Source organism: Ascaphus truei, chromosome 4 (genome assembly GCF_040206685.1).
Source record: "Ascaphus truei isolate aAscTru1 chromosome 4, aAscTru1.hap1, whole genome shotgun sequence".
In the NCBI taxonomy this organism is placed as follows: Eukaryota; Metazoa; Chordata; class Amphibia; order Anura; family Ascaphidae; genus Ascaphus; species Ascaphus truei.
Genome location: NC_134486.1, coordinates 223,775,298 through 223,803,199, shown reverse-complemented (window position 1 = coordinate 223,803,199; position 27,902 = coordinate 223,775,298). Strand labels below are relative to the sequence as shown.

At 39.4% G+C, this 27,902-nt stretch overlaps 1 protein-coding gene across 2 annotated transcripts in view; it reads right to left on the bottom strand.

The window, feature by feature from the left end:
- The window catches only part of SMOC2 (SPARC related modular calcium binding 2), a 438,788-nt gene that overhangs the window by 137,173 nt on the left and 273,713 nt on the right, over positions 1-27,902 (bottom strand). For both annotated transcript variants that reach the window (XM_075596923.1, XM_075596922.1), the window contains exon 8: positions 22,209-22,395. In XM_075596923.1, coding sequence (XP_075453038.1) covers positions 22,209-22,395 — 187 coding nt within the window. The remainder of the gene's footprint in view (positions 1-22,208; positions 22,396-27,902) is intronic.

Below are 27,902 nucleotides of genomic sequence, written 5' to 3'. Positions count from 1 at the left end.
AAAAAAATTTTTTCGCAAGAAAAGTTGCCGATAATTCCCACTTATCGGGGCTTACTGAATCAGGAGGGCAAAAAACGGCTATAAAATGCCGAAAAAGCCTTATCGGGGCTTACTGCATGAGGCCCTTGGTGTCATAAGAGATATAAAAGCTAAAACAAAAATTAGGAATGTGTAACAGCATTAGTAGAACTCTAGACTCAGCAGCAGCTGAAGAGCAAGGCCAGGAGCATGTGCCCCAGTCCCCAATCCTTCCCCAGTCCCACAATAGAAATAAGCAAGATAGGGAGGTTACAATGCCAAAAAAGCATTCCCCTCCATTCCTCTCACTCTCTCACATTAAAGTACTGCTGTCAAGGATGGCAGAATGGATACTAGCAGAGTGGAACAGGTTATACATAAAGAGCTATAGGTTGCCATTCACAGTAGAATAAGTAGACATGTTGCAAGTGAGAGTAAAAAAAAAACATCTATAAGTGTATCCCATGGAACTATATGCAGTAGTAGAAGTGTCAACTGATGGCACCTCAGTTTACCAAAACATGGATAGAGACTCAGCTGGCTCTAATTAAACAAGACTTTAAGAGGTAGGAAGAGTGAGGAAATGGTGGTGGAGGGAGATATGATAATTACATCGTGGTCATGCAATATTACTGAAAAGGAAATTGAAGCTGGCGGTGAAAAAGGTGATGGTGGTTGGATGTGTCAAAAAAGGCAAGCAAGTAAGACCAACAGTAAAAGTACTGCTATAATTATCAAACCTAAAATCAAAAATAATTTTATTATGTATTCCATTTTCCAAAATAAAAATGTACAACACCATTATCAATAACAGCAGCATGTTTTTAGACAACAAGTGCTACATATGTCATTGGTGAATTGTGACAGCACTGCCATGTGAGGTAATAGAAGACCCTTATCATCAGAAACACCTGTTGTAAATGTCCAACACAAAATACTACCTCTAGTGATGATAAGATAGATTATGCTAACTCATATGTTGTTAGTATGTGTAGGAGTACTTGTATGAGTAGAGGAATGTGTCTCCTACAAGTACCCTCTAGATTTCAGTCTAACATTAGCAGGCAGTCCTTCTCTGATCTTTAGATTAAATATGGGTGGGGGGGGGGAGGACTCCTATTTTATTGGAGTCCCAGATCCCAAGTGCTATTTATATCTCCTCAAACCCACCTTCAAACATCACATGCACAAAAAGGAGCCCATCTACAGTAGCATACCTGGGATATATGTTATACTATGCATATTCTATTGGCGTATATCTCAGGTGATCTACGTTTTGTGAATGTGTCTTCACGTGTTGTTTGAACTCTCTCTCCCACAAATATTGCACTGTCTGGAACTTATGGGCGAATCGAATATATAAACATTTGAAATTGAATATCTAAACATTGGATGGGAGGATGTTATGACATTTGTGGAAAGGGGGAGTGAAGTGAAAACAATAGCGGATTGAGGGTCATTTGCCTACATTTTTTATGGTTAAAATCACCCTTGAATATCACACTGTGAATCGAATGTTGCTATAAAAACAGTAAAACATTGGCAACTTGAATTTTGACACATTCACCTATCTCTACTGTTCTTACATCAAAACTAAAATCAATTATGGAGATTTTTTGCAATAGAGGGTGAGGAGGGGAGCTGCCACCAGTTTATTGTGCTGTGCAGTGGTAAGAATTGTAAGTATATGGATAGACATATTATACTGTATGATGACAGGCCATGTGCCCTATGTGGCAAAAGTTTACTGATGCAACTCATCCCAACCCACCGTTTGGGAAGCCATTAGCAGGCTACACAACTGCTCTCATAAAGAGGCCTCTCTACTGAATGTTAAATTGTCCAAAATGCTTGCTGATACCCTGTTCTCTTTAATAGTTGTGGAGGACTTTGATGTATTCTGTTGAAGATTGTCAGAGTAATATTGTGCTTTTGCATGTCATTTGCACATATTCCGCAGGCATCTGTAGTTATTAAGATCCTTGGTAGTGCCAGTTACTTTGCAGCTTTTCCACAAGTATCCATGAAATGGTAGCGTGCTATAAGGTCAGTTGTAACCCATGGAAGGTGGGGCCCCTGAACACTTATTCTACTTAGTGGAGCATGGGTATCACAGACTTTTATGAACTCGGATTGGAAATAATCGAGCGCTGAATCAGGGTCGGGAATTAAGTCGATTCTGTACCAAGGGCAGTTGGTAAAGTCAGCTAGAAACTTTTGTGGGTTAAAGTTTCTAAATGTTCTAATGAGGGGAACTTTAGGGCTTGATTGGGGTGGTTTCATTTTCCTTACACAGTACACTATTGTATGGTTACTTAAAATGTCAGGAAAGATGCCAGAGGATTGGACTCTGATGGCATATGAGGAGAAAATCCAGTCTAGCAATGAATGGTTGTGAGATTTTATGTTTGTCTATGTGGGTTTGGAAATGAGTTGCGTTAGGTTAAGTAACTAGAGTTGTAGCTGCATTTTGTGGTTTTTAGGGTCAAGCCAATTGTAGTTGAAATCCCCAAGAACTAGCAGCTCACTCTTCTCATTCAGAGAGGAAATAAAGCCAAGAAACTGGGGGATATCAGCCTAGGACAGTAGAGGGGCTTTAGGGGGGCAGAAGATGTCAGAAACCAAGATCGGCTTAGAAAAGGGGAGGCAGATTTTGTAAACTAGGATTTTAAAATAGGAATGGCTTGGGGAGCAATTTAACATTGTAAATTGTAAGGTGTCTGCAATATAAAGTAACACCCCGCCTGCTCTCTTTGACCAATATATCCTAAAAATGGAGTAACCCAGAGTGGCGATATTTGCATCGAGGGCTTTACGGGTTAGCCATGTTTCTGTGAGAATGATGGCTTTGGGTTTATGCATAAGGCATCATGCCCTTAGTTCATCCAGTTTGGGCAGCAGGCTCCGGATATTTATATGGGTGACAGATAGACCTTTTTGGAATTTGAAGGGGGTATTCTTAGGGGTATGGGACAGAGTTGAAAAGGGAGGCCCTGGGTTAAGTTCAATATCACCTACTAAAGAGAGTAATAGTATGAGTAGAAATTTGAGTCGTTGTTAGCAAGTTAGAAATTTGTGATGTTTGCCATTATAGTGAGTGGTGGTTGGTGTGCTGGTTTTCAGAGTTTTCTTCCAACATTCAGTAGATGGTGCAAGGCTTTTGAGTAATCCAGGGTGTATGGTGATGTTGGGTGTGGGCTAGGAGGGAGGAGTTTGTAGTGAATAGAGAGAGTAACATTTCCATGAGGCCACAAGATAGAACAAAGTTGAGATACATAGCAGGTTCATTATCAAAGACGTAGATAATGTTGCATGAAGCTGTTGTGAGCCAAGTGAGTGTGTGCAGACTAAACAGCAGAGGTGTGCCTTTTCCTTGTCAAAATGTGTTGCTGCATTGCAATGCTAGGGTCTATTCAGGGTTTGAAGAGGGTTGAGGGTTAGGGTTGCAGAGGGTTGAGGGTTTTAAACCATATGCATGCAGGGTTTAAAAAAAGTTTCTTATCAAGTTAAAATGTGTAAGTGTAATTTATTTGTGGCTTTCCCACAAGGGACCTCAGTGTGTGGATGATAACTGGTGATAAAGGATCGATTTTAGGGTCTGCATCAAACTAACTAATGTTCCCTAATTTTACCATGTGCTTAACCTAGTAGTCACCTATTGTTTTGGCTAGTGTGAGACCAAATTACAGGAGATCTTGTCAGATTCTCCCAAAATCTGTGCCAACTTTGGTTACTACAGTACTCTGTCCTGTAATGCCCTCTCTCACCCACTGCTGAACAACAACTTGCCTTATCACCAGCACAAACTTGAGATCTCTAGCCTTTAAAACACAATCCTGTATATCCAGGGAGTAATCTGATTGCCAATTTTTGGGGTCAGGAACAAATTTATTTTCCCCCTTATGAGATATCATTGAATTATATTTTACTGGTTTTTTTTGTTTGCCTTTCTCTGCATCAATATACTGTAAGTACAGATACTGTATAGGCTAAAGTACCTGTCGTCTAAATTTAGCATAGGTTGAACTTGATGGATGTATGTCTTTTTTAAACCTCATCTACTATGTAACTATATGCTAAAATTCCTCTGCGAGCAGCATGTCAATGAATTACTATTATGGAGCATGCTAAGCCTATAGTTGGGAACAGCTTTTATTTAATTTATTTGTAAATATTTAATGTAGGTATGTGCTGCACAATTGTCTATAGTATACAATATAAAAATACTTCAGAAAGCATGCGGTTGCTACGATACTGCTAATGATAATGATACTTTTATTACTTCAAATGATGAGTAATCAGATTTAAATATATTTATATGAATATAGCATGACTTTAGACTAAGAAATGCCCAGTGTACCCACCAGTCCCAATACTGACTTCTACTGTCAGTGTGATGAGTGCACATTCTACTTGCCAAATGAGAAGTTATAAAATTGTAGATATTTATGGGAATAGACTAAAAGCTTTCCCATGTCCACCTCCACCAAATTGCCAATGCACCCTGCTACTGCCAGGCATGGCATGGCATGTCAAATGTTGTACTGTATGTCAAAAGAAAAATTAGAAGACATATAAATATTAATATGAGAATATTTTTTTAGACTTAGCTGTTCATCATCATCACTACAACATTGTTAATCTGCCATATGCCAATGCTGCCAAGACATATTTTTGTGAAAATAGCTAGAGCGTAGAGTGGCATAAAGATTCATGTAAGAATACAGTATAAAAAGAAAGATAAAAAATAGCTAAGCTACAAAACAACAAAACAATATTAAAGGAGAAAATATTTAAGTATAAATTCTAAAAAAAACTTGGAAGAAAATACTATTAAAAAAATACTATAAGAAAAGATGACAAAACTTCAGCAAAAAGTGAAATAAAATAATAGTTTGATATTTGTTCATCTAACACAGAAGAAATTAAGCACTTAGGGGGTTATGCACTAAGCAGTGATAAGTCGTTTTAAGAGCTCAAAGTGCTCTTAGAACGTGAAGTTCCGCTGAGCGCTATGCACTAAGCTGCGCAAACAGGCACTTTGTGCTCTAAAACGGGCTTTTCATTGAAATTTTTTCTAAGTCCAACTTTTATCGTACGATCAGCTGTTTACACTTCTGCGGGATTCACTAAGCAACGCAAACTGATCGTACGTTAAAGTTGCGCTGAATAAAGCTCACCAGCTAAAGGCAGGTGATAAAAAAAGCTGGACTTAGAAAAAATTCTTTGTTTACCTTTTTGCCGGCGCAAAACCAATACAACAGGCCAGCGGGTGTCCCCAGCTGATCCCACAGGGGTCCCCGAGGGAGGGCGGGGGTCGCGCGGGTGTCCCCGGCTGACCCCGTGGCCATCCCGGTGTCCCCGCGGCCATCCCAGGGTCCCCGTGGGCCTGCGGTACCAATGTTGTGCCAACAAAAATACTAAACAATATTTCTAACTAAATACACCCCCCTAACACATACAGTACATGAATGTGCAAAATTACTATTATCCAAATATGGATAATAATGCTTTTGCCCATTAAATATACATTAATACAATAAATACATTACATACATGTTGTACTCACCCTTGTTCGGCACCCACGATGAAGGCCACCCGCATCTTCCTCCTCATCCATACACTGGGGTGCTGAAAAATATACAAAATAAGAACAAGTGCCAAACTAATGTCCCCTAACCCCTTAATGACCTTAGCGGTTATTAACCGCTACTGTCATTAAGGGGTTAAGCCACCCTGACCCGATACCCACCTTTCACCCATTTATTTGTACAGTGGCTTCATCATGTATATACATCATGTATGTATAATATGTATATGTATATGCATGATTAACCAATATATAAATAAATACAGTACATGGCCAAATACAAATGTCTCCCAATATTAAACATCACCAAGCTCAATCAATATCTAATAAATCAAAATACAAACACTCAATTTGACAATGTGTACACGATACAAATAATCTCTGCATCATATATACTATGTCAAACAATGCTCCAAATCAAAGACACTAATCCAAACAAGATACAGATACAATAATTAAAGAAAAACAAAGCACCAACACAATTAATTTACCATCAATTAATCCATTCACCAATCAATTACAATCCAATTCAATTACACACTTCAAATCCTACAATCAAACCATTGTGTAAATTAATCTATGACAAAGTAACCATCAAACAATATCTATATGCCAAAAATAAGCCAATAAAATAATCTATAGAAACCAGCCTTTAACTAAACATTTGCAAACATTAAATGTACATTAGCAACACATTTTTACACAAAGCAGCAAATTACCATTCAAAAAAACATCCAAACAAGGCAAGCCAACACGTTTTTATTATACCTGTATGTATGTCCATCTATAGTTTACAGACATAAATACAGGTGCAATAAAAGAGCATTAAAAACACTTTATTCACATTAAAAATGAACATACAATACAACCACTGATTTGTCCTGTACGTATGTATACCCATAGTGACATACATACATTCAGGACAAATAAATGGACATTAAAAAAAAATGTAGGTCAGGGAAAAAAGTCCAAAAAACCTGTAAAATAAAATTAAAATACATTTTCTTTTTTTACTTACCATTAGATGAACCAGTCACAGCAATCAAGGGGAACCGGAACCACTGGAGCAGCTAATCCAACAACAGGAACCAGGTAACCATAAAATAAAAAATCCATTACAATCCATAAGTGTCTTTATCTTCTTTTTTCTATTTGTAATCCATCGTGGGGTCTTCTCTGTTTTTTTCTGGGGTCTTCTGTCTTCTTCTGGGGTCTTCTTTCTTCTTCCGGGGTCTTCTTATCTTCATCCGCCACGCCCTGGTCTTCTTTCTTCATAGGAGGTCCTTCCTCCTCGGCGTCAAGCCTGAAAATGAGACGACATAGGCTTTTAAAGGCCTATGACGTCACATTTTCATCACATGTGTTTTGGCCGACAAAAAAAAATGATGACGTCATTTAAAGGCAATGAAAGCACTGCCAATCAGATTTGGCTGTGCTTCAATTGCCTTAAAGATGACGTCATGAACTGAAAGATGGCCGGCCTCACATGGTACGGTAGCCAATCAGAGCGTGGGAACTCCATCCCAACTCTGATTGGCTCAAGTAGACCATGTGACAGAGGCTTTGGGGAGAACGGATGTGACATTTTTGAAAGCCTGTCACATGGTACTTGGGCCAATCAGAGTTGGGATGTATTTCCCACGCTCTGATTGGCTACCGTACCATGTGGGATATTGTGCGTACCATTGTGCGTACCATTGTAGATATTGATTGAGCTTGGTGATGTTAGATATTGGGAGGGATTTGTATTTGGCCATGTACAGTATTTATTTGTATATTGGTTAATCATGCATATAGAGTATATATATATATAAAAAAAAATAAATATATATATATATATATATATACGATGAAGCCACTGTACAAATAAGTGGGTATCGGGTCAGGGTGGCTTAACCCCTTAATGACTGTAGCGGTTAATAACCGCTAAGGTCATTAAGGGGTTAGGGGACATTAGTTTGGCACTTGTTCTTATTTTGTATATTTTTCAGCACCCCACTGTATGGACGGGGAGGAAGATGCAGCTGGCCTTCATCGTGGGTGCCGAACAAGGGTGAGTACAACATGTATTTAATGTATTTATTGTATTAATGTATATTTAATGGGCAAATGCATTATTATCCATATGTGGATAATAGTAATTTTGCACATTAATGTAGTGTTTGTCTTAGGGGACGGCGGGGATGTGTGTGGTATATTGCTATGTTTATTGGGGGCAATTGTCCCCAATAAACATGCTATTTTGCCTTAATCCCTTAATTGCCTTAGTGGATAGCCACTAAGGTAATGAAGCTGCTTTAATGTATTTTTGTTAATATTGTGTGGTAGCAGGGGACCCCCTGCTCCCACACACTATTATTAAAATGTACATTAATGCAGCTTCATTACCATAGCGGATAGCCGCTATGATAATGAATTATTATTTATTGTTATCAGTTTTTTAATACTAGTGTAGATGTGCAGGGGGTCTCCTGAGCTGAACCCCATTGGTTTCAGGTCCGAGAACCGCCTACTTCAGGAGTTACAGGCCCCGTTATGGGGTGCCGGTATCCCCTGCACTTTAAAGCTCCCGCGTCATGTGACCGGGACATTGAAATTCTGCAGGGGATACCGGCACCCCATAACGGGGCCTATATCTCCTGAAGTAGGGGGTCCTCGGACCTGAAACCAACGCGGGTCAGCTCGGGAGACCCCCTGCTCATGTACACTATAATTAAAATGTATTTATTTATTGTACGATCGCCTGTAACAGCCTTGCATGGAGATGGCAAATTTCCATGCAAATGTTACAAGCGGCTTTTTTTTCTATCAGCTAGCGTACGGGAACTTTAAGTGCGATAGCAGGGGGGCAATACATTGCACGCACGATAAGCCTGTTTTGGGCACGTCCGATGAAAAATGGGCTGCGAGCCTTAGTGAATCGCGCCGACGGCTTCATTTTTTATCGGACGTGCTAATTGTTTTCAGCCCGGCGTGAAAGCTCAGAGCTTAGTGCATAGCCCCCATAGAGTGGGTTTATGTGGGGCTGTCTAACATCTCTCCAAAACCTTTCCGCAGCACCTAAGGGGTATTCTATCTGGTCATTTCGAAGTCCTATTATTACACAACACTGTAGGCCTATCCAGCGGCGGATTTCAAAATCCGCCACCCCATGGCACTTACATAAGTCCTGCTGACCTACATCTCCCTTTAAAATCCATTGTAAAATTATGCCGCGGACATCATCAAAGTGACGGCGCACGGCATCGCATTGCCATGGTAACATGACATCATTACGTCATTTGACGCTCGGGTTCCAAAAGAGATAGATGGTAAAAGCAAGAAGGTGGCAGGACACATGTAAGTGCATTCCCATTCCGAGAGCACAGCTAATGTATATGGGGCGGAAATTTGTGCCATCCCAAAATTTTGCCGGCCCGGGCCCAACGGGCCTAATGTGAAATCTGCTACTGAGTCTATCATCTCCACTGTGTGCACTGTGGCTGTTTGTCACCTTGCTGTACTTTCTGTGTTATGTTCTGAGACTTTACTTACACAAGGATCGCTAGAGCTTCCACCACAGGACACCACCCATTCATCTATGCTATCTCTCCTCTTCCTCACATGGAACATAACTTACACCACTTACAATTTAAATGCTCTCAAGTGTCAGCCTCACAAATAGACTAATAAAATACATTATAGGAAACTGCAATATAAGTATATATTTTTTTTAATAAAAACAAGTTATTAGAAAGTAGTGATCGTGCCTTTGCTTTTAAAGTGATACAGTGCTCTTTTTCAAGGCTCTTCAAGTTAATTAAAACATAACAAGGTATCAGTGTATCAGTGTATATGCCTTTCATCTGAATTATTATCAATTGTGGAGAGAAAAAAAATCAGCTAAACAGCAGCAGTTTTGTAGTAGTCCCTGATACAAATGAACACATTCAAACGTCATATTTAATTACAGATCTACTACTAGTGTTTCAAAATAATTGTCTTGAATGTTTTTGACCAGTGTATTCTGTCTGTGCTCATGTATGGATTTGAATCTTGGACCCTACATAATTCAGAAGCTTCAGACAATACAAAGAAGTATGGAGGGATGTATGCTGGGTATTACCCGAAGAGACAGGGTAAAAACCTGTGAATACATCATAATGGTGAACAAATTTAAATAGTAGTGGGCTGGACATATTGCAAGAAGAAATAACCATTGCTAGACAAAATGGTACTCGACTAGATTCCAAGAGAGATTAAAAGACGAGGCGATGACCAAAAGTAAGATGGGAGGAGGAAACCAGATCATTTGTTGGAGCAACATGGGGAGCAACATAGGGAAGAGAAGCTTGCAACTGAAGTAGCTGGAAGGTCATTGGAGAGGCCTTCATCCAGCAGTGGATTGACAAGAGTTACTGCTGCTGTTGATATATACTGTATAGCCAAATGTGGTATTAATACAAATAATCAATACTGTAGTACTGCAGAATGCCCAAATATAAAAGGTTTGCATATTTGGGTAACCAATTACTATTCACTGCAAACATGCTACAATTGCAGTTTTTCCAACTTCACTGATGAGGCAAATTGAAGAGAAGTTCTCCTACACAGTTGACCTCAACAGGAGCACAAAGTGGGATTTCTCTTAAAAAACTAGCAGAAAGCTCATGATGTAGCTACCATGTCTTCAAGCCCCTAGAGTGCCAGATCCCATGGTGTGTTGTCTATGTTATGGTTCACCCAAAGAGTTAAAGCCATCATATTTACCTACACATGCGGGTGTGGTGAGGTGGGGATGATTATTTTAATTAGCACAGTGATACAACTGCAGCTGCAGCTGCTACTGCTACTGACATTAATTGTTGTGGAACTTTGGCTCTCCATGCAACTTTTAGTACGTACAGTATTAGAAGTTGTTTTGCTGTCTCTTCCTTCTTTCTCCAACATTACCTTAGATTAAAAATGCTCAGTATTAAAAGCTCTTGCTTTGCTAGCCATTATTTTGTTTTGCCTTTTAGAATTAATTAAATTCCCTGTTACATTTAACCACGCTCAGACTGTTTTCAGATCACACATTCCAAAACAGGGACTTGGCTTTTGATGACGTCTTAGTTTTGCCACATAATTCAAATGGTAAAAATCCTTCCGCCTGACTCATTGTCTTGGAATGTTTCAATTGAGAATATTCCAATGAGATTTGTTAGATGGACAGCGTTAGTTTTTGCAACATCTAAAACTCAAAAGCAACACATATTTGCAGATCAGACTCCTTCTTTTGCTACACCTTTGGAAGGAAGGAAGAACATACACATAATGGGAGAATATAGTAATTCATTTGTTGTGTTTTCAATTGAATATACATAAAAAAGGGGAACATCTATTGCTTCTTTTTTTACAAAGTGCATTTTACACTGATATTTACACTTATTTTTGTTGTTCTGTTTATTTCCATCTGACTGCGTGTGGAATATTATCATACTAACCATGTAACCAGCTCACCTTAATTTTCAGCAAAAGCTAATTGCCAATACAATGTATAGTATATGCATTTGTAGAACAATTCAGGACAGGTATGATGAAAAGCTCAAAAATGTGCCCATAGAGGTAGTACAGGTTGAGTCATAGTATGTAAAAGAGGACAGGTGAATAAACAGATGCTAACAATAAACAATAACCATAACACAACAAATGTGAGTTATGTGTTCATTTAACTTCTGCACTAACTTGTAACTTTTTGTTGCAATTAAGATCCAAAAAATAGGAGAATTTTGGTTACCATTCATATCTCAGATATGCTTCTAAATACTCCTTCATATCCTTAAAGTGTTCAAGTACTACATCCCTTGCTTCTTTAATGAATTGTACAATGTAAGTTTTCAATTTTTCTGGAAATTTCTCTGAACTGTGCTCGTTGTCAACTATGGAATCCCTATTCATAATATCGAAAAGAGTCGCAGCGACCTGAGGTTTCAACCAATTCATCAAAAATACTTTTTTTTGCTGTCAATAAGCTTTCTATTGGTTGGAGATATATCACTCTAAAATATGAATCACCCAATAAAATTGGAATATGGTGAATTATCAATGAAGAGTTTAGCAACCTATTTTTATAAGTAATTGTTTTTCCCAGAGAAGCACTAATCTTCCTGGTGTGCCAGGTGCAATGTGTAAAATCAGCTTTGATGTCACCGCATTTCAGACATGAGCTTGATGAGTTTATGTTAACTTTACTGTAACTGTATGGGGAAATGAAAGCCCTATGAAAAAATGTAAAGTGAAGTTCCGTAGGTAAGCTGGGAGAGTGCTCCCTTTTACCATGACTTCTATATCATCAATTTCTGCAAAATCTACAGACCACTTAGACAGTAATTTAGCCTAGATGAAATCTTGCCTGACCTTTTTAATCCTGTCGGTGATCAGTGAAGTTGAGAATCCAATCTGATTTGATAATCTTATAACGGAGTCTACGCTATTTCCCTTGAGGAGGTCTGGTACACTAGATAGTAAGTTGAATATATAGTGTCTGTCTTGCAGATACATTAAATCATTTTTATTGGAAAGGGCTAATCTTTCTCTGCAAGTACTGAAAGGACGAACACTATGATTTAGTTTGTCTAAAAATGAATATACAGATTTAGCAAGACTATCTGTCCCCAGGACTTATACGAACAAGCAAAAGTTCACAGCACCAGTGACTGTATCTACCGCAATGGAGCTGTGGGGGAACCATGCCTCTGAACAGGACCTCCCCCTGCAGCTTTAATTCTTTGGTGCTCTGACTATTGCACATGGCAACTAAGACGTGGTATAGAGCATAAACCCAGTTTATCAAAATTAACAAAGGCTTCATGCATGTCTCCTGCCGGGAGTTCAGGATTACCTCTAAATGGCAAGAAGTATTAAATGTTAGGATGGAGTTCAAATCTGCGTCTGATATATTTCCATGCTCTTAATGTATCAAGGAAGAGAATATCCTGTTTGATGTAAAGAAACCAGGACAGCATAGGTAGGAATGAGACATTGAGAAGACAATAGAAGTCTTAGGAGAGAGAGACACTTATTTTATTTGAGTCTCAAACACTATATATATACAGCTTAACCCCATTATAACTGTGCTCGTTGTCAACTATGGAATCCCTATTCATAATATCGAAAAGAGTCGCAGCGACCTGAGGTTTCAACCAATTCATCAAAAATACTTTTTTTTGCTGTCAATAAGCTTTCTATTGGTTGGAGATATATCACTCTAAAATATGAATCACCCAATAAAATTGGAATATGGTGAATTATCAATGAAGAGTTTAGCAACCTATTTTTATAAGTAATTGTTTTTCCCAGAGAAGCACTAATCTTCCTGGTGTGCCAGGTGCAATGTGTAAAATCAGCTTTGATGTCACCGCATTTCAGACATGAGCTTGATGAGTTTATGTTAACTTTACTGTAACTGTATGGGGAAATGAAAGCCCTATGAAAAAATGTAAAGTGAAGTTCCGTAGGTAAGCTGGGAGAGTGCTCCCTTTTACCATGACTTCTATATCATCAATTTCTGCAAAATCTACAGACCACTTAGACAGTAATTTAGCCTAGATGAAATCTTGCCTGACCTTTTTAATCCTGTCGGTGATCAGTGAAGTTGAGAATCCAATCTGATTTGATAATCTTATAACGGAGTCTACGCTATTTCCCTTGAGGAGGTCTGGTACACTAGATAGTAAGTTGAATATATAGTGTCTGTCTTGCAGATACATTAAATCATTTTTATTGGAAAGGGCTAATCTTTCTCTGCAAGTACTGAAAGGACGAACACTATGATTTAGTTTGTCTAAAAATGAATATACAGATTTAGCAAGACTATCTGTCCCCAGGACTTATACGAACAAGCAAAAGTTCACAGCACCAGTGACTGTATCTACCGCAATGGAGCTGTGGGGGAACCATGCCTCTGAACAGGACCTCCCCCTGCAGCTTTAATTCTTTGGTGCTCTGACTATTGCACATGGCAACTAAGACGTGGTATAGAGCATAAACCCAGTTTATCAAAATTAACAAAGGCTTCATGCATGTCTCCTGCCGGGAGTTCAGGATTACCTCTAAATGGCAAGAAGTATTAAATGTTAGGATGGAGTTCAAATCTGCGTCTGATATATTTCCATGCTCTTAATGTATCAAGGAAGAGAATATCCTGTTTGATGTAAAGAAACCAGGACAGCATAGGTAGGAATGAGACATTGAGAAGACAATAGAAGTCTTAGGAGAGAGAGACACTTATTTTATTTGAGTCTCAAACACTATATATATACAGCTTAACCCCATTATAGCGCAGTCCTCGGGGGCCACCCGCAACCACCGCGTTATAAACGGGGTCACGGAAAGAAAATGGCCGCCAATTTTTTTTATTTATTTTTAAAAAAAAATTTTTTGTGGTGGTACTGTGTCCGCCGGAGGGGGAAAGCTAAGAACTCTCCCAGCATTCCCAGACCCGGTGGGGCGCAGCAACAGCACACAGCACTTACCCGTCATCTGGCAGCTCTTCTCCCTGTCTCTGCTTCCTGCTTCTGCTTCCATCTTGCGAGAGCAAGCTCCCTTAAAGAGACAGTGTGTCTCTGTGTGTGTGTGTATTTGACTGTGTGTGTGTGTGTGTGTGTGTGTGTGTGTGTGTGTGTGTGTGTGTGTGTGTGTGTGTGTGTGTGCAGTGTGCTGTGTGTGTGCAGTGTGCTGTGTGTGCGCAGTGTGCAGTGTGCTGTGAGTGTGTGCAGTGTGCTGTGAGTGTATGCAGTGTGCTGTGAGTGTGTGCTGAGTGTGTGCAGTGTGCTGTGAGTGTGTGCAGTGTGCTGTGAGTGTATGCAGTGTGCTGTGAATGTATGCAGTGTGCTGTGAGTGTGTGCTATGAGTGTATGCAGTGTGCTGTGCAGTGTGCTGTGTGTCAGTGTGTGTGTGTGCAGTGTGCTGTAAGTGTGTGTGTGTGTGTGTGCAGTGTGCTGTGAGTGTGTGCAGTGTGCTGTGATTGTGTGCAGTGTGCTGTGAGTGTATGCAGTGTGCTGTGAGTTTATGCAGTGTGCTGTGAGTGTATGCAGTGTGCTGTGAGTGTATGCAGTGTGCTGTGAGTGTGCAGTGTGCTGTGAGTGTGTGCAGTGTGCTGTGAGTGTGTGCAGTGTGTGTGTGTGTGCAGTGTGCTGAGTGTGTGCAGTGTGCTGTGAATGTATGCAGTGTGCTGTGAGTGTGTGCAGTGTGCTGTGAGTGTATGCAGTGTGCAGTGAGTGTGTGCAGTGTGTGTGTGCAAAAAATTATTATTATTATTTTTTAAATCGAGGTCCATGCTCAAACCGCGTTATAAGCAGATCCGCATTATAGCGGATCGCGCTATAACGGGGTTGAGCTGTATATATATATCCCCTCAAACCTCTTGTCATGGGTTGATCTTCGGCAGGAGTTGATCCCAGTGGCAGGAACAGCAGGGAGCATGGTCGAGGGCACAAACAGGTTAGAGGCAGGCGGCAGATAGCGTGGTCGAGAGCACAAGCAGAGGTCAGAGGCAGGCGGCAGAGAGCGTGGTCGGGATCGCAAGCAGAGGTCGGCAACAAGAAGACAGGAACAGAACAGTAGCAATAGCAGCAGCAAACACAGGGACATAGCAAGAGCTGGAGGAACCAGTATAAACAGGCACTGACAGTCAGGAAGGGGAAGTTTATATAGGCAGACTGAGAGGTAGAGCACAGGTGCAGAGGTTTCAGGTTTCAGGGTCTCGAATGTTTCTTGAGAGAGTTAGCAGAGCAGCAGCAGTCCCAGTGGACAAGCCTGGGTACTGCAGGTTAGAACATGACACATCTTTACAAACCTTATAGAGACACCATGAGCACATTTTAGCTACCTGGGAGATATGCTAATGAAATATGCAAAGTAAATTTAACTGAGTCACCCCCCCCCCTCCTAAATGATTTCCATAAGACCTATACCTAAGTCTACACTGGCGACACACTTTATTCGAGCTCGGCTAGTCCCACGAATTCGGGTATACCCGGGTGTATTGAGGATTGTGACTGTTTTCTGCCCGAGTGCATTGAGGTATTTTCCATGCAGGGATTGAAGCATTTTATTCCCGCTGGCTGCAATACTGCACAGTATATATATATATACTGCATTACAATTCATGAATTTATGCCATCTGGTAGACACGCGAAGCATTGCAGCCTATTAAATCCTAATCATTATCATTTAACAGATCAGCCGCCCGTCAGCCAGGCATGAAACCAGGCTGGGAAGGCAAACTCAACGGGGCTTGTCAGAGGTGAGGAGCGGCGCATTCCAGGTATCTGCCAGGTACATACTGGGTATTTGCTCGAATAAAGTGTGTCGGTGCAGTAAGGCACCTTGTGAAGAACGGGGTACTGGTGTCAGACCCAGCAAGACTAGAGCCCACAATCTATCTATGTAGGACAGCAGCTCTAGCATTGAACTAAACCAGATGCTGTGAAGCTCTATTGTTACAGCATACATTTGAACCGTACTGCTTACACCTGTAGCCCCTCCCTCTGGCTTCCTTTAAAAGCAGATCACTTCTACTTCCTGGTTGACAGCGCAATATGCCTTGTGCACAAAAAGGAACACACCTGAGATAACTGAGAGACACAGATATAGCCAGCCTTACTGTCCCCAGCGCCACGGATGAAATGCTGAAAAGCCAAGGTGATGGGAGAGGGGTCTGCCGTGACGATGCTACAGGGGTCCCATTCTCTTTAATGGGACCTCCCGCAGCGTTAATCCTTCTGGACCGCAATAGTTATTGTCGCAGCCACATGAACGATAAAGCTGGCTGCACCTGTATGCTAATAGACAGATACGGTAGAGGTGTGAGCTGTAAAGCTCAAAAGTATGCTGTAACATTGGTGCTTTTCAACATCTGGTTTAGTTGATGCTAGAGCTGCTTCTCTGTATAACAGAGGTTGTGAGTTCGGGTCCTGTTGGTTATAACACCAGTACCCCTTTCATCACAAGGGCCTTTAAACTTTTACGTATAGGTCTTATGGAAATCTTTTAGGAGATGTTGAGTGTTATACATATCTGACCGGGTTTGTTAAGAAGAGAATCGGGAGGTAATCTGCATATAAAGCTATTTGGACTTTTTGTGATCAGATATGGAGACTAGTGAGAAAATTCGACAAGACTATATTGAGAGGTTGCAGTGCTAAATCACATATGATCGGGGTTAGGGGGCACCATGTATGTAATGTTTTTATTTTATAATTTTCAAAGTAATTTGGCAAGAAGAACATACAGGAGAAAGACTGGATATGATAATAATGGTGTAGCAATTATAGATACTGAGCCAGCTACCTGTACTGTATGTATGGTAGTGGGCAATTAATTTAGTCTCCCTTAAGTAACTAATTTAGGCTAAGGCCCCGCTGCATGCGCCAGCCACGCCCGCCTTGCTTCCTGGCGGCGCGTGAACGGCACTTCACCACGATCTGCGGTCTGTAGGGAGCCGTTTTAGGCCCGGAGGCATGGCCAAAATGGGGCGGGTGGACGTGGCTATGATGTACATTTTCTGATCCGCTTACGTGTGTGTGTATGTGTGTACTGTGTGTGTTCACTGTGTGTATGTGTGTGTGTTTACTCTGTGTGTGTGTGTGTGTGTTTACTCTGTGTGTGTGTGTTTACTGTGTGTGTGTGTGTGTGTGTGTGTTTGTGTGTGTGTAAACAGGGCAGCACCCAGTAAGAGCTGGCCAGTTGGAGCTCTCACACAGGGTGACACCACAAAACTCTCACCCCAAAAAACAGAAACAAGCCAGTCACAAGCAGCTGACTTAACGCTCACTTCAACTACCATACTACCAGACTTGAGTCACAAAGCCCAGAGAGGGAGGAAGCAAGCAAACCCTTCATCCAAACTGCTGAGAACCTTGATGAAGGATCCACCCCCCTGTCGGCGATCTCCTCTCTTCATTGGCTCCCTGCCACACCATGTGAAGCGTCGCTGCTCGGGATCACAATCCTATTGCAGCCCCTGCTGGCTGAAGCGTCACAGTGTGCAGTGATCGGGGAGTGAGATGCCACTGGGGACATCTAGGGAGGAGGTAAGGGGCTGGTGAGAGGCGCGCACCTGCCAGATGCAGCGGGGTCCTAGCCTAAGTGTCAAGTTAATGCCTTTAACCTATTTAGTTGTGTTAACAATACAGCAAACAAGGGGTTAACTTTCTGTTTAAAATACTTATTTTTCTATGTGTCCTGTGATGTGACCTGGGTTAACTTGGTCATTGCACTAATGAGTCGAAAAAACATAACATAAACAATATGTTTACAATCCGGGCTTGACAAATGCTCTCGCCCACTCGCCTGGGGCGAGTGCATTTTACCCGCTTGCGAGACTTACCGGTGGCAGTTTGCGGCGGTGTACTGCGGCATCTCGTGGCATACTCCTGCTTCTTCCCCTGCAACATCCGTGTCTCCCCTGTAACTCCCGTAAACATGGCTGTGGGGCATCAGATGACGCTGCGTTACCATGACAACAGGATGCTAAGTGACGTCACATGACAACTTGATGCCACGTGATGTCTTGATGTCAAGAAGCGTCCCGTTGTCATGGAATTTGACGCTGTGCAGCTATGTTTAAGGGAGTAACAGGAGAGACACGGAAGTTGCAGGGGTAGAAGCAGGAGGTTGCCAGGAGACGCTGCACCCCACCGCCGGTAACACTTGCGAGCGGGTAAACGGAGGGGGATGAGAGAGTTTTTTTGAGGAGGGTGTGGGAGGGGCAGTGACTTTTTTGGGGGCAAGTGTTTTTTCAGAATTTGTCATGCCCTGTTTATAATACTAGTGACTGATAAAAGTGTACAGATGTACCAGTGATTTGACACAATCTCGAGGTTATCTGCCAGCACATTGTATACATTCCTGAAACTGGTTAGAATACTGGTTAGGAAGGGCACTCTACATTTCCTTACAGATTAAAACATTTATAATACTGGTAATTAAAATCTAATTTAATTCACATGGATAAAATATATAAATTTCTGGCGGGCAAAATTAGGCAGGTACAACAATATCAAATATGACAGGTTGTCTGTGTTGCATATGCCAGATATTTGTTTCCTCCAAGAAGATTAAAATGAGCCCTGTTAAGACAGATGTCCCAACATGCATTAAAGTCATATAAATGCAACAGTGAGGGTAGTATTATTCTAAGGTTTACTGTGAGAGAGTTATAAGGTATTTTATATTCAGATGACTTTGAGTTTAAAATTATGCTCTCTCCCATCCATAAATGTCACATAAGATTGATAAGTGGGAGTCACACCCATAAAAGGTTACCTGTCCTTGTGACAGGGGCAAAGTTTTGAGCATAAAAACAATGCATTTGGTTATCAAACGTAGAATTCAACATAGAGGAGTGTTATACCCATAACACGTAAGTTCTTGTATCTTGAATGTCAAGACCTCGTTGATGGAAACTAATATTGTTCAGTGGTAACATATAGGTTCTGTTTTATACTTTTATGTTATGAAACTGCATTTATATATTGTATATCTTTCTAACATTCATTTTTCAAAAACAAGCACTGTACCAGTTTTCGCATATTAACTCTAAAATGTAATGTGTCTTCTGTGCTCAATTGGAACTTGGTACCTTTTTAAAGCAGCAGTAAAAGCTGCCGTTATTTTGAAATACATTTTTTCCCCTTTAGTATGTGCATCAATACAATCCACACAATGATAAGTAATTAGCTAAGTTGCTGATCGATCCTTTCTCCTGTGATCGATCAGGAAAGATTTAGCTTGGGGGTTCACTAATTGGCTGTCAGTGCAGCACAAGAGGACCAAAGATACAAAGTTCTGTGGGGAAGAACCAGGTAATCACTAAATACAATTGGTGCACTGCTAAAGAGAGGGCAGGGCTCAAAAAGGGGTGTGCCAAAGACTGTTTCAGAATAGGAAGGGGACGTGACTTTGTAAATGGTTGCTTTAGAAATAAGAATGCTTGTTACATTATAATACAGTAAAAATGTAATTCAGAATTGTTTAAATAAAAATGCTACAAGTATTTTCTCATAGTACAGGACTGATTTATTGGGAAAAAAAATACATGTAGGATATTGCTTGGTCTGCAGCTTTACAGAGATTAACCACATTTTTGGCACATTTTGCTACATAGTGTTTCTTTGAGTTAATTACATCTTGTTTTCTAGTAAACAGGAGACGAAAAAATTCTAAGGCTAAGAGCTTAAATTATTCTTGGTGATGGAAGCGTAATTGAGGTGCAGTGTGACGATTATGGATATAGTTATTGCTCATTTTAGTGCTCTAAGTGGAGATAAGTGAGTCAGCTGGTTAGCTGGAGGTTTTAACCCCTTTCACATACCTAAGTCCCGTGTACACAGGTCTGGTATTTATGACAGTGAGACCTATATTTTAAGATGAGCAGACTCACTAAAAGTAAAGAAAGTGCAAACAGAAGTTTGTTTTGATGCATTGCTCTATTTTCTGCTCACATTTGCATCAAATGTAAGAAAAGTTTACGCCACCTTTTTGACGCAAATACAAGATACAAAAATTCTGCACAAAGATGCAGGAATTTTCTATATCTCATTACAATCTGTGTGTCATGTAACTCCACCTAATCCTTACTATTGTCACTCACCAAATCACTCATTATAAGATTTAAATTATACAATTTGTGTCAATTGTGCTCCAAATGTGCATTGATACATCACCCCTATAGCGACCAGTGCAACCGCTAGGCAACTTAGGTAGTCACCTAGGGTGGCACATTTTGGGGGGCTGTGGAAGAGGGTGGTGAGCGCAGGGAGGCGGCGGGAAAGGATCCAGACAGCAGGAGTGGAACAGGATGGCAGAGGAGGATGGCCGGTGAGGACCACACCACAGCGGCTCGACCCAGAAGTATTCACTGACTTCCGATACCTGCCGCTCCTACAGCATAATTTATCATCGACTGTCCTGCTCCACTCCCATGGCCCTCCATCCTCTTCTCTCACCGCTGCTCGCTGTCCTCCTGTTCTGCCAACCTCCATCCACTTCCCCCGCTGCTGCCCACCATCCTCCTTCTTTGCTTCCCTGCTCCACCTCAGACACTGAAGCCAGGTAGCCATTGTTAAGGGAATGAGAGCAGGAGAAGGGGGAGGGGTAAAATTAGGAGGGGGGTGAGAGGAGGTGGAGGATGGGGTGAGAGGGAGCATGAGGAGGGGGTGAGAGGGAGGATGAGGAGGGAGAGTGAGAAGGAGGATGAGGGGGGTAAGAGGGAGCATTAAGAAGGTGGTAAGAGAGGGTGGATGAGGAGGGGAGGGAGATTGAGGAGGGGAGTGAGAAAGGAAAGATGAGGGGAGGGTGAGAGAGGGAGGATGAGAAGGGAAGGGTGACACAGGGAGGATGAGAGAGAGAATGAGAAGGGAGAGAGAGGATGAGGAGGGAGAGGATGAGGAGGGAGAGGATGAGGAGAGAGGATGAGAGAGCTTCGGGCTTTACTAAAAATGTAAAAAAATCTGAAAGTTCTGTAAGGGGGGGGACGCAGGGCTGAAGGTTCACCTAGGGTGCTGAATACCCCCCCTTGCACTGACCCTGCCTATAGACTTCAACAGATTGTTACTTATTAAATTAAAATTAATAAACACACAATCCCAGCAAGCTCAAGAACTCCAAAACGAGAAGATTAGCACTGTAGTATTGTACTATGCATTTTGTCACTTTTGATGTATCACTGGGCATTTCTGTCTTTGTTATTTATTTATTAAAATAAATTATTAATTAATAAACAAAGAATTTTTTCATAAACATACTTTTTTTTTTGGTCAGTGACATATTATCATTTATAAAAATGGAGTATAAATAGAAGGGGATTTTGCTCTTATTGTCCCCGTATGTCTTTTTGCAACCTCATATACTACGTCACTATGACACCTCCTTATTGATGGCAGCACTGTTAAATTTACGGGCATCATAAGTGGATGACCCAAAAAGCTAACAGTAATTTCGAAAACTGAAGAAAAAATAGTCAGGGTCACTTTCCCAAGACCAAAATTAGTTGGCATTGGGCTACCAAATGGATTCCATCATTACAAAGTCCAGTGACTTTATTAGTAGCGATGGTCTCTCAGCTACATTTATTTTACCCCATATGAACAAGTAAGGATCTATGTATCAGTCTATTGGATACAGAACTGTAAATTGGAAGAATAACATAGCTTTCTTTACATTGCATGGCTTTTTTCTTAAATAAATCTAGTGCACTTTTTTTTTTGCACACCTTTTGCCTCGGTTTTAAAGATGTGAGACTATAAAAATACACCTCATAATATAAATTTTAAGAAATATAAATATGTTATCCTGCCACAAAGCTGTGTATAGCAATAGTCATATTTTCAAGAAAGTATTAACTTTTAATTCCTGCATAATGATTCTCTCCTTATTTAAAATATGTGACCTACTTTATTTCATATTACAACAATGTTGATGGTTTAAAAATGTCTCAATTCCATTAATGTTTAAACATAAGGCCCAAATGTAAGTAATTCAACTTCCAGTGCTGAAACACACATTACAGCCTATTGACTTGAATGTGTTGTGTTATGGCAGAACACTGATTAGTAAATATGGCCCTATATCTTACCTTGTCGAAGTGCCAGGTATGGGTCTTCCAGTATCAACAAGAACACACCAACAGTATCCCGTGGATGGATGGCACTGCACAGGTTTGTATAGCCCACCATGTGCACACTCTGGAATGAATACATTATCATTCTTAGGTTGCCTGGCTTCTTCTAATGCTGTTTGGTGTTCTTGATCACAAGATGATGCTGTGCACAAAATATATAAAAAATATTTTTTTTCATTTAGTGGGCATGACACGTTTCTAACCAACATTGTACTACATTAATACTTAAACTTAAAGATATACAGTACCATATATGTGTGGTTTATTTGTTGCTATCTCAGATACTTTTGCACATTCTTCTCCTGTGCTTAGCTGAACATGCAACAAAAATGACTGTATTATGGAGATTATAGAGAGACATTTTACAACAGATAGGAAAATGGACAGAGTAGCTGAGCCAAGAGGTTCTTATCTACTGTCAAATTCTAAGTTTCAATTGATTAAAAAGAATTGTAATACTTTTGATTTTTTATACAATTACAGATTTAACATATTATTATTTGATCCAATATTCATTCACTATCTATCTATCTATCTATCTATCTATCTATCTATCTATCTATCTATCTATCTATCTATCTATCTATCTATCTATCTATCTATCCACACATACATATACTGTACACACAAACACATACATCACAAACAACTGGCCCATACTTTGATATTACAAGGGCACCAATCATGGAATTTTTTTAATCTATCATAAATACAGTACTGTTTATCTTTTGAGAAATAAGTAATTTTTTCCATCAATCTCAAGAAATACATCATGAATGTTGAGTTATAAAAAAAAAATAGGTTATGTTACAGTAGCTTATGAGGAAGGCATTAGGTAATCAAGAATAATGATATGATGCTATTGTAAAAGTCTAAATGTAGCATTTGAGCTATAGAAACATAGATACTCACTGTTAATATTAATATTTCAAACCCACTAGACAGTATTAAGAAAGGTCCCATAGGGGATCAAAACATTGAAAACAGTAATACTTGAAGAACAATGATAAATTACTGTTGAAAGTGTAATACAAATTGGTTTTAGTTTATATTACACCCAATATTGAGCAATTTCTTTTTGCCAGAAGAAAATTTTAAATAGTATTCACAACAAAACATAAAACGAATACCACAAAAATAGTATTACTAGTATTACTAACAACAGGACCTCAGAGTAAAAAATAAAGTTCCAATGCTATTGTAATGTAGTACTGTAAAGATGTAAGGGTGTACTAGTAAATTTTATTGCTCATGATTAGTTTCAAGATTTAGAATACAAGCTACAATATATGTTTACTTTCAGCTACTTTTATATATGTAAAAGATTTGTATTATTGATACTAAACCAAACCCAAGGGCAAACACAGCACCTGTAGAGGCAGCAAAGCAAAATGTTCCTACACCTGTGTTGAAAGATAATTGACATTGAGGATCAATTGCCATAGAGTACCACGATTCGTAGAACTCTTTGGTTTGTTCCACTCAGTTTAATTAAAAAAAACTATTTAAGAAAAGCTAACTTTATCTGATTCTGGTCTGTCTGGATCTCAATGTACTTTAAAAAAAAAAAGTTACTTGGCTTCTCTAACGCTGTTAATATGAATTGTGTGTGAATACAATTCAAACATATGAAAACATAGTGAAAACTTTGGTTCAACCTGCATTTTTTCCACTCTTTCAGTAGTAATTCATGTTAGGAGTTGGTCAAAGTCCAAAAGTGTAGCACATGGTTAGCTTCCAGTGAATAAATGAAGAGCTATGTTTGTTGACTGACTTACACAGTGCTGATGTTTATTTCAGTCTTGTGGTTAAGCTCTCTTTATGCCCCTTATGATCCGTCCTCTGCTGTGCATGGCATATAAACAGGAGGGATGGAGACTCCCAGTGCTCTGATTAATTTTGCACACACAAGGTTTACAGTCTGAACTCAATAATACTGAGATGGCGAAAGCTAAGAAAATATTTATTTAACTACTAATGGTATCTTCAGTTCTATAACACTCAGCAACATTGCAGAACAGCCTCAAAATATATATTTTAGCTCAATGCAAAGCAAAAATTATTTTTACTACTACTCACAGAACTACTTTGTATAATAAATATGCCCATTATTTTGCTTTAATTTTTTTTTTTTTTTACTTATTTGTCTAAACTGTTTTGTGGCATGCAATCAACATTGCTTGTAACCAAAAGATGTTTACAAAAATGTGCAACGTAACCATATTGGGCACTATTTTTCCGTATGTTTTTAACAGAATAAGCTTAACAAAAAATGAAAATTAAATAACAAATCAATTCTTTACATATAATACTAGAAAATCTGGACTGTGGTCATGTGTTTCTATTAAAAGTGAAAAGATTTAAGCAACCTTGCCACTGAAGTAAATACATACTTTTACCTATATAGTACCTATATGGACAACATTAATTGAACATTTATAAAAGCTACGGATGGGTGAATGTGTCGATCGAAATTCGGTTTACGTTTTCTCAAACTTTCGGGAAAAAAGATTAGCAGCGAGTTTTAATTTTTTTTAATTTAATTTTTTTTAAATTAACATTTAAAAAAAACATATTTGTGCCAAATTAGAAAGTTGCTGGCAAATTTGAATTAGGTACCATAAAGAAAACAAAAACAATTTTTATTGCAGCTTCCTTGAAACAAAGCAATATGTTGCAATTAATTAGTTAATGTAATGTACATGTTCCTAACTATTAAGCCCCCACCCCACAACTCTATGCATAAAGTAAGAAAAAGGAAAGGGTAACACCGTGGTCAAGCACCACAAGCAATATGGAGTATTCCATCACATTTAATACTTCAATGAAAAAATATTAAATTGGTTGTTTGCATGTACCAAGCTAAACATGTGTTTCTCAACCAGGGTGCTAATGTATGTCACCTAGGAGTGCCTCAGACTAACCTTAAGGGTGCCCTGTGGAAAAACTTATTACAATGTTATTTTAGTGTATGAACCCAAATGTTACCATGTTTTACTGCCCCACTGGTAGCAAGGGAATTTATTGCTGATAAAAAATGTTGCATTACATAGTAGAAAACCTACATTTTACAGTTACATTTAGAAATTAATAATTACCTTCACAAATAGTAATTATGATCACACTGTAATTGTAAGTGTAAAATTGTATTTTAATTAAATATGTATTTTCAGTTTCTACTCAGTTCTTTTGGAACTTAAATTAATGTGACAATTGATAAAATTATGGGGTACCCCAGAAATTAGATCATTTCAATAGGGGTGCTCTGTAGGATTCTTTTGTAAAGACTACTAAAGAATGAAAGTGTTAAAAAATCTTTTTTTTAAATCCTAATATAGTCCCATAATTGCAATGTATACATCTGAATTTTTTATAATGTACGAATAGCTCACTTTTCTAAATCCAGATCACCACACAAACAGGATACAGATATTCAGGCAGATCTATCTATACACAAGATATTATATATAAGTTTAGATTCATAGTCTTTACTGGTAGCCTTACTAGAAAAAACCTTTCTATCCATTTCTTTCGTCAACACTCCTAATGTAGAATTGGCCAGAATAGATACAAAAGAGGTATAAAGCACAATAAACATGTATATAACAACACATCACCATACCATTATCCACATCATTATCTTAATGCCAAAACAAGCAGTGTTGGTATCATATATAAGTCCTATTTGAATGTTAAACATCCAGTAGTAATAGTGTCCAAACAAGCCAGTCCCTTAAATGCAATCTGTGCTGTGCCAAGTAGGCAGTGTTATACCCATCCCTATCATCTCTGTCAGAAATGACATTTGTTATCTGGTAGCCACCCACCAATTACATACTGTAACGTCCATGTTGTATGTAAAAAAAAAAAAAACACAGTCAGCGTTTGCATCAACAACGTGAAACTTTATTTATGCATAGTTTTTATTTAAAAAAGTTATTACAAAAAATATGTTACTTCGGTTATAATTTTTAATGATGGATTAATCTGCCAGCGTTTTTTTTTATTTCCTATGATGGATTCATCCGTTGTACTTTTTTCTTACATTACAATGAGGGATTAGAAATATAGACAATCCGTGGAATGGATTTAGGATTATCCAGTAGTGGGGTTCTTTTAAAGCCACACAAGTGTTTATAAGTGAGTAATTTTCGTTATCTACTACACTGTGTTAGAAGTAAAACAAAAGATAGTTTGTGAGTTTTCTGATTTTTTTTTGCAATCCAACCATGGGATAAAATAAAAATATTTTATGGAAAGCACAAATGTTTCATGTACAGTATGTCAAATCTGTTGGTATAAGTAATTCTATGTACCCTATAAATGGTATCCAGTGCCAATATTAAGTGAGAAATTCTTTACAAAAGCATGAACAAGGACATTCAATGGAAAACTACACTTAAATGAATGCTTATCTGTCTGTGACTTACTAGAAGTACAGTGACTAAAGAGAATTATATCTACATCCAAATACATTTTGCCATCTAATAAAAGTAGAGTAAATCCTGTCGAGCAGGGGTGCGTAAACTTTTTGTGCTGTGCCCCCCCTGCCTGCAAGCCCTATGCTCGTGTCCCCCTTACCTAATTTCCAGCATCAAATGACGCGCAGGGTCATGTGACATCTCATGATCCTCCGCGGCATATTTGACGCGCACGTCACATGACCCCACAGCGTCATTTGACGCTGCGTTGCCATGGAGACACGTCACCGAAGATAAGGCAGGAGAAATCCGCGCCCGCCTAGAATAATCTTGTGCCCCCCACTTTGCGCACCCCTGCTGTAGAGGACAAACCAGCACTTCATAGTTGTTTTCAGTCTAAAAAGAAGGTAATTTTATTATGGAGGATCTACGTTTCGGTCCAAACACAGACCTTTGTCAAGATACCACAATGGTGAAACGATGCAGTTTCAATACCAGCAAACAGAGTGAACGTGCTGACATCACCAGGTACAATGAATCAATTAAAGATGGTGTCTATTAAAGTGATTGAATACTACAAGACAGAGTATAAACAATGGGAAGGATTGCCTTTCTGGGAGCAGGCTAAAAAGAATTGTTACACTAAAAACTAAAAGACCATTTTATTTAATAGATATCTATACATCTATATTTAGGCACTGTACAGTGTATAAGTTTCACTGGATGTGCACTGAGCTCTGTCTGTGTTTCATGTTCTGTCTCTGGTTTTAAATATATATTGCCATGCTCAGTAGCACTCCTCTGTGACACTTGTATGCTTATATATATGTTGTGGTTATTTTGGGGGTTCAATATGAGCTTGTAGGTGTCCTGTATGTTTTACAATTCTTGTTCAGCTGGCCGTAGCTGATTGGAGGGTGGCAACCTCCTACCTAATTGAAGCTCACCCCCTCCCACATTTAAATGGTTAAAAGCTCACTCCATAGCATCTCCCACTCTCAGGGGAACTTGCTTGCTTGCAGTATGATTGTGACAAATCTAATACAGAGTGCTTTTCCTGGTAATGTACAGGTTAATAAAAGCTTCAATCAGACTTAGAACTATGCAACTCATTTTGACAGATTTATTTTAAATCATTCTTCCTGGTAATGCACAGGTTATTAAGAATTTATATTAGTGTTAGGGACCCTTGAGATGTGGTCTGCCGTGTAGTGGCTCAGGGGCTTAC